We start from the raw sequence: 8,719 nt of genomic DNA, 5'->3' as shown, positions 1-8,719 counted from the left end.
ATAAATTTAAAAGAAAACTAGATTTATATTCTCATTCATAAAATGTAAACCGGAGAAGAACTACAGTTTATAAGAAACTAGAACACTCGTCGGTCTATTCTTAAGCCCAAGTCTATCTATTGTCCCAACACTCTTCCCTGGCCCAAGAACAATCTGGCCCAATAGTAGTATCGAGCCCAATTCATGACAATACCTCCTCCTTAAAAATATGCTTGTCCCCAAGGATGACTCATTTCGAAACTTGATATCAACTCTACCATCATCATGATCTCCTTTAGTAAGCAAAGAGCAAAAAAAAGTCTAAATTTATCCAAGATTAACCCATCCGAACTTATAGTTTCCTGTTGGTACCTTAGACATAAGTGAGCCATCTGATGCTTCCCAATCAACATGAACTTTCCAGCTAAACATATGATCAACCAGCTTTTTCAGGTGTTCTTTCTGACTAACTTGTGGCTCAGAATACTGGTTAACAGCTTTACTTAGATCCCCGGTGATCATATCAATAGTTTTAGCAGCCTTTAAGAGCACAACATATTCTCCATTTACAGTGAATTCAAAGCCCAAAAATGGGAAGGGGTTTGGGGCGTAGAACTTACAGTAGATAGAGGGACGATTCTCTGAAAACGAGCCGTACTGTTATCACCTCCATCACCTGGTTCCTTCGAGCGAAGAGTGTGACTAGATCTAATCATCTCCTTGAGATCATCAAAGTTCTTTTTCCTACCAACAGCTTCAAGATTGAGTTTTTCTTGTATAAGCGAGATCTGAACTCTGGTTTCTTGTTGTTTCAGCTCCATCACTCCCAGTTTAGACTCGATGGTGGGAATCAATTTCTCATGTTTTTGATGCGTTTGTCTGCCATGGTTGCCGAGGATGAGTAGCTCTGATACCAAATGTAACGATATTGCTATTTTTATGATTTTCTGTTTTAGGAAACTAACATATTTGAAAGAAAAATGCAGGGAACTAAGAACAAGTAAAAACAAGAAGAAAATTCATATCATTCCATACCACTAAAAGCTGATGCCAAACTAGTCTTCTCAAACCCTTATAAATGCCCAATAGCTCATAGGGAGGAGATTGAAAAAATTTGTAAAGACATGCTACAAGCTGGGGTGATTAGGTCAAGTTCATCACCATTTGCTTCACCTATCCTACTGGTCAGAAAAAAGACAATTCATGGAGATTAGTCATTGATTATAGAGCTCTCAATGCAGCAACCATCAAGAACAAGTTCCCTATACCTGTGATTGAAGAGTTACTAACTACTTTAAAGGGCAACATAATTTTCACTAAATTAGATTTGAGGAGTGGTTAACACCAGATTAGGGTCAGTCAAGAAGATGTGTTCAAAACAACTTTTAAAACTCATAATGGGCATTATGAGTTCTTAGTTATGCAATTTGGGCTAACTAATGCACCTACAAGCTTCTAGGCAATGATGAATGAGGTTTTTGCAAATCAAATAGGCAAATTTGTGTTAGTATTTTTTGAAGATATCCTTGTTTATAGTGAAACTGAATAAGAGCACCTCCAACACTTGCAGTTGATATTTGAGTTGCTCAGGAAAAACTAGCTATTTGTTAAACAAAGTAAGTGTTAATTCTTCAAAGATAAAGTTGAGTATCTCGGACATGTAATCTCCTATGATGGGGTGGCTGCAGATAAGGATAAAATAAGAGCCATGCTAGATTGGCCTAGGCCCAAGAATGTCAAAGCCCTGAGAGGATTCTTGGGATTAACAGGGTATTATCGCATATTTGTCAAGAACTATGGAATAATTAGCAAACCCATTACCCAACCATTAAAGAAAAATAGTTTCTTCTGGAATATAGAAGCTGATTCAGCATTTGTAACATTGAAAAGCATTATGACCCGGACTCCTGTGTTGGCTCTTCCAGACTTCCCAAAACCACTTATGGTGGAAACTGATGCATATGTAAATGGGATTAAGGTTGTTATGATGCAGGATGGCCGCCCTATAGCTTAGTTCAGTTAGGCCCTCAGTCCTAAACATCAGGGACTTTCCACATATGAAAAAGAGCTTCTCGCCATCATCATGGCCACGGAAAAATGGAGATCTTATTTGCTTGGACATCATTTCATATTAAAAACTGATCAAGATGCTCTAAAATATATCATGGACCAGAAGATATCAACAAGTTTAGAACAAAAATGGTTGTCAAAGTTGTTAGGGTATGACTACTCCGTGGTTTACAAAAAGGGCAAGGAAAACCTGGCTCTGATACCATTTGTCATGATTTTTGTTGATTTTCTAGGGTGTAACAAAATAAAACGCAGAAAGATAATTTTAAAAGAAAATTAGATTCATATTCTTATTCATAAAATGTAAACCAGAGAAGAACTACAGTTTATAAGCAACTAGAACACTAGTCGGTCTATTCTTAAGCCCAAGCCTATCTATTGGCCCGACACTATTCCCTGACCCAAGAACAATCTGGCCCAATAATAGTATCGAGCCCAATTCATGATATAGAACATATGATTCAATCAAATAGTCTCTTCCTAACACTGTAAATGTTTTAGAAGACGCGGTTACTTGATACTTAACATTTTTTGCACCCTGCCCATTGTAAAGCCTCTATCATTATTACACTATTCGGTGTTATCTTGAAGATATATTTGGATCACAATGTAACCTTAAGCAATTAAAGTTCGAAATTGGATTATGATTCATGAGGTTAGAGATTGTAAACCATATCTTTGTATACAAAGTATGTACAAGTGGCCATTACAAAAACTTTATTGATGTTCACACAAGTAATATAGACATTTGGTTTGAAGTGAACAAAGTCGTTCGTGAACAAAACGGATCGGCTCTTTTAATTGAACTCACTTCGGTTCGTTTCATAAAATAAGCCGATCTTGAACGTAACAATTTGCTAATGTTAGTGAACAAGGCGAGCTCAATGTTATTAAAGGAGATATGCGCACTGAGACTTTAGGGTCCCTTGCGTGCCTAGGCAGCCGCGAGGCGAGGCACGCGGCTTATCGTAGTGAAACGAATTTATTTAGAAAATGAAATATTTATTATATAATTATGCAAAAACACCATAAATAGGAATATAAAATTTATAGGAACTTCCATGTTGGATCAAGTTTTTTACTATTACTTTTTTCGGTAGCCATTGTTCATTTACAGTGTAAATTCATACATATTTATTAGTATGTAACTGGAAACACAAAAGAACAAGTAAATATATGGTATATTAGTATGTATAACACTACAGCTACAAGAATATACACAATATATCTATACTATATTATTATAAGCGAAACATGGTTTTGTTTGGTTAGTTGGTTAACACCTTCCAAAATTTTTTTAATACTTTCCCATCTATATAAATTGATACACTAAAAATAATTATAAAACTAAAAAAACGTATATGTATCCTATCAAACAGCAAACACCTTAATTATTATCCGGGTACTTCTTCGTTCTTCCTAACTCTATTGCCTCTCACTAAGTTTCTTATCAGTTCACAATTATAAAACTTAAATATAATAAAATATTATATCAAAATTAAGTAATTTTTTTATTTTATCTATAACTATGTTAATTCATATTTTAAAATATATTTGTTTAAACAAATCATGTATCGCATATGTAAAAAAGCACGAGTTCCCATTAATATATATATATATATTGTAAAAAATATTTATCCATTTTAATACAATTATATAAATATATAGTAATTATTGATTTGCAATAAAAACAAAAAAGAAATTACGAAGAAACTGTGTTTATAGTTTGGTAAGATAAATTATGGCCGTAATATCTAATGATTTGATAATTTAGTCCACAGCATGAGGACTTCTCTCCAACACCAATACTAATAAAAATAGGTGATTGAAAGGAAAAGTATATATAAATATGAGTTCCGTACTCTATCTACACAATTACGAAATAAAGGACTTGAAAGTGCCGATATTAAAATAAGAGTAATGTATTGCCAAATATTTGATGTTTCAATTTTAATAATACTACCTTAAACCACGTATGATACACAAGTTACCATTAATAAATAATTTTAAAAAAAAATTATTTATCCAATTTAATACAATTATATATATATAATTTATAGATTTATAATAAAAATAAAAAAATTACGAAGAAGCTGTTGTTGCGGTTTAATAAGATAAACGGTGGTTGCAATATCTAATAGTTTATCCATTTAATAGTTTAATAGATATATAACACTGTTTATTTTATTTATAGTAATAGTAATAAGGGGATAATTATTAAAGCAAATTATACTCCATTTTGGTTATCATTGTTTAGCCGATTCCGATTATCAGAGTTAGTATAGACTAACTTAGAACCGTGTGATGCAAAAAATTTTAATAATATTATTTTTTTAATTAAATTTGAATTAAAAATGTAATATAATTTTATTAATTTGAAATAAATTAATTAGTTGGTTATTAATAATTATAAAATCATTATTTTATACTATTTAGTACAACTATTTTTTTTAAAAGGGTTTGTTAGGTCCCGAATTATCGTAGAAGGGGGGGGTTTAATACGATAATCACTAAATTAAAAATTCTTTCGAATCTTTAGCGGATATAGATTTAGTGCTCGATTAGTGGTTCTGTATTCTTGAATTGAATAGTGTTTGGAATAATAAAATGAGGAACACAAGATATTCGGGGAAGTTTATATATTCATATATAAATCCTCGAGGGGTGTTGCTACACTCCGGTAAATAAATTAACCGGCTACAATCTAAGAACAATAAAGTTACTAGCTTCTACAAAGATTTACAAATCAAATCCTATACAATGATCTAGCTTTTGTTTGTCTAAGGATTTAATTACCGTGTAACGATTATAATGCCCCTATGAATATACAAGAATTAAATCGGGCATTATAACGTTACTCCGGTGAGAAGTTAAACAGATATATAAAAAACTTGAGCTTCTCTGAAAATCTTTGCTCCTATTTTTCACCTCTCTTGGGAGAGAAGATGAATAGAAAATAATTCCAATAGCTTGAATCTGATATGCTGCTGAGTGTAGTCTTTATATTCAATTTAAGTGTGTGGCTCAATTTTAACCATAAAAATAAATTTAACATACAATAAAGTAGTGGCTGAGAGTTCTGTGGCGATAAGGAGTGTTTTTGTGACGACCACAGGGAAGCTAGTAGCCTTGGTTTATTTTTGCATGCATGTGTGGAGACCAACTATTATTACTAGTACATATATTTGTACTAAACCAGAACTAATATAAAGCATCCTGTAGCGACCAGGGGAGGGGGAAAGCCTGGGGCGACAACTACACTACTAGTACATTCTTTTGTACTTAACTAAACTTATCAAAAACAACAAACGACTTGTACACGTTTGTTTACTATTCCTTTTATTTCTTTTGCTTTTTATTTCTTTTTCTTTTATTTCATTTTTTTCTTTTTCTTTTCTTTTATATCTTTTCTCCTTCTTTTTTTCTTTTCTTTTTCTTTTTTCTTTTTCTTTTTCTTTTTGTTTTTCTTTTTGTTTTTCTTTTCTTTTTCATTTTAAGTTTAAATTGGAACTAAATTAATTTATAAAATAAACTTAAATATAACTTATATAAATAAACTAATTTAGATTTATAAAATAAAATTATTTAAAGTTTATAAAATAAAACATTTTAAGTTTATTAAATAAATTATATTAAAGTCCATTAAATAAATTTATTTAATTTAACAATTAAACTTTGAGCTTCGCCAATCCCCTGAGTTGTTTAGCTGTATACCCCGCATACCTCTTCTCGTACTTTAACATATAAACGTTCAATCCAAGGACGTTCCTCAACTTAACAATTCTTCTAAAAATAATACCCAGATTTCTTTCACGAGCTGTTGACGCCTAGTGCAACTGTTCGGGTTCACAGACGACTAACCCCGATTCAGGTCTTCGTATTATAGACTTGACTACATTGTTAAGCTTGCAACAACTTTATTGCTTCAGACACTGACTGTCAATAAACAACTGTACTTTTACTGGAATCCTTTTTGGTAGTTTAGACAACGTCTTCATTGCTACTACAATTTTGAATACTTCATTCACTGTTCTTCATCGACGCTTGAACATATAAATGAACTCCTGTCAGTGAATATAGCTTCAAGACTGCAGTTGTCTTCTTTAACCTCTGTCTATACCATATCTTCAATTCTTTAGATTCCTATGCTTCATACACTGTCTATCTTCAATCAATGCCAATATACTGAAATCTTATGGTAGCACTTGTATCCTGAATCTTCAACATTTTTGAAACCCTGAAAGTCTTTAACCTTTGTTCTTCACTAAGGCATGATCATATTAATGAACTTCTTTCACTGACCTGTAAACAGACTTTAGGCCTTCTTCTAATCTTCTGATTCTTTGTATTTGCCTTATCTTCATTCTTCCTGATTTCTTGGGTAGACGTAGTATTGTTAACATGTCATTAACTAGTGTTGTTATCGTGTTGAGTTATCATGTAACTGTTCATACGGCTACGCAGTTTCACCAACAATCTCCCCCTATTTGATTGTTAAACCTAACAAACAAATTAAATAAAGAGGATAACTCAACTAACAACTAGAAAAAGTAAAGTACCAGGACTTGTAAATAATGCTACTGGTTTTCTGGATCAAATACTATATTTCCAGATTTCTTGAATAACTGAAATGAGAGATGCTTGTTCCTCTAGCACTGAACTGATCTTCAAGTAGTTTAATCTTCATTTCCTTATTTCTTCAAATATCTGCTAGATAACACTTCTCAGACTTGAAGTAATCATCAGCATCTTCATTTGTACAACCACATTTCCTGTTGAGAAGCGCATATCTCTCTTGCTTATCCCTATATGAGAATCAATTGCTTAAAGGAGATTACCTTCGTTTACCACATCTCCCGTACAATAGGATCCGCTGATAAAAACCAATGGTACTCCCCTTTTGGAAAATAGCTTATCCCCTTATGAAGACTAGTGATGAACCAAACCACTTCTTCTAATCACTACCTTGTGTTTACCACCTCTCTCATACAATAGGATCCGTAGTTACAAACAACAATAGTGTGGTGTAGTGTACATGTGCTTTTCCTTTTTCCTCATGCCTGCTATTTACCCCCCTTAGTCGAGGAATCCTCCAAACTATTATATAAGCTTTTATCTCCTCCTAAGAGAAGGAATGTATGTTATCGTCTAAAGGAGTTTTCATATTTCACTTGGTTGGAAAAGAAATAACAAGTCATAGTCTGATTAACCATGTCCCTTGAAATTCTGCAAAATGGCTTCACTATTGATCATCCTGTTAACCAATATTTCCAAGTCCTTATACCTCCCAACTGTGCGATCACCAATTGTTACCAATTGTTAGCTCTCAACTTGTTAGGTCCCGAATTATTCTAATCCAATCTGTAAGTGTTAGATCCCTAAGAGTTAGGTTCCAATCATAAACAAATTCGAGACCCGAAGTATCAAGAACCATGTTTAGGGATAGGGAATGGGATATGGTGTTTCTCTTTCTTCCTCACTGGGAATGTGCGATTCTGTTCCGTGTACCTCACAAGTCTTTCTTCCTGACTGGGAATGTGCGATTCTGTTTACACTCATTCTCACAAGTGTATCACTCCTCTCATAGCTCCAAAATCTAATTGTACCTGCGAGGAAAATCACCATAGCCATCCTTAAGGAGATCACAGGTGGTGAAATGGGAGTTCGCAAATCCCCATCCTTGTTAGACTCGTCAGATGAATCTGAGTCATAATCTACAAGTTGCTAGTTTCCCTTTTAGGGTTCCAGATTTGAACTCTGGGAAGGTAAACAATGATAAAAAAAATTAGCATAAAGATCAAAGTTCCCTTCTAATGTCTGTGAAGATATTTCCTTGTGACTTATTAGGTAAATCTAAATAATTGTCAACAAGTTATCGATATGCACCTATGTCAGATCCACTATTCGCATATGCATCCAGGGGATTTAATCCTGGGGAGGTAGACATTGATCACTGACATATGGCTATTGGATCAGTATCCTCTCCTAACACATGTAAAGGCAATTGGTCCATTATAGAACCTTAAACAATCGAATCTGACCGTAAAATGGTCGAAACTCTTGTTTCTGTCAACTCTTCCTTTGTGTGTGTAACCTATCTTTGTGCATCAAGAACTATTTATATTTGAGGTGGTGACACTATATTGGATACCCTGGCCGAGAGGCGAATTTCAATAGACGCACCCTGTTGAGAGGATGAACATAGTAACTCTTTTGTGCCGTTCAGCTAGTTTTAATATATCTCAACTTTGTAGGAGACAGAGTTGCTGGGTTGACTTCAGAACCTTTCTTATGTGGTGCACTAAGGCACTTTCTCCCTCACGCTCATTCATACTTCATTTTATTGGTAAAAGAGTGTTGGTTGGTCTGTTTCTATGTTTGTCTTTACAGTTTGGGATATAAGTTGTGGGTTTCAACCTCATGACTATCAAATGAAAGAAGGCCATTGGAAGCTGAACCTTTATCACATAACATATTGCAATGTAGAGATAAAATGCACTTAAGATCTATAATGAATGAAAATCATGCATTTAATATTTTGAGAGAAATGATGTACAATAGTGATTTCAAAAAGATTTTAATGAAATAAGCAATCACTAATGTAGAAAAAAGTTTGATTGTCTCCTAAAACTGGTCTAGTGCACAAGTCTGTTTTTATGCCTAAAAAGAT

General features: G+C 33.4%; 1 protein-coding gene across 1 annotated transcript; it reads left to right on the top strand.

The window, feature by feature from the left end:
- Positions 1-1,687: 1,687 nt before the first annotated feature.
- Positions 1,688-1,993, top strand: LOC141718960 (putative mitochondrial protein AtMg00860). The gene has a single exon (XM_074521340.1). It carries the CDS (start codon positions 1,688-1,690, stop codon positions 1,991-1,993), a length of 306 nt encoding a protein of 101 aa, XP_074377441.1.
- The last annotated feature ends 6,726 nt before the right edge of the window (positions 1,994-8,719 follow it).

This window comes from Apium graveolens, chromosome 4 (assembly GCF_009905375.1).
Source record: "Apium graveolens cultivar Ventura chromosome 4, ASM990537v1, whole genome shotgun sequence".
Lineage (NCBI taxonomy): Eukaryota > Viridiplantae > Streptophyta > Magnoliopsida > Apiales > Apiaceae > Apium > Apium graveolens.
This window is presented reverse-complemented; position numbering and strand designations above follow the sequence as displayed.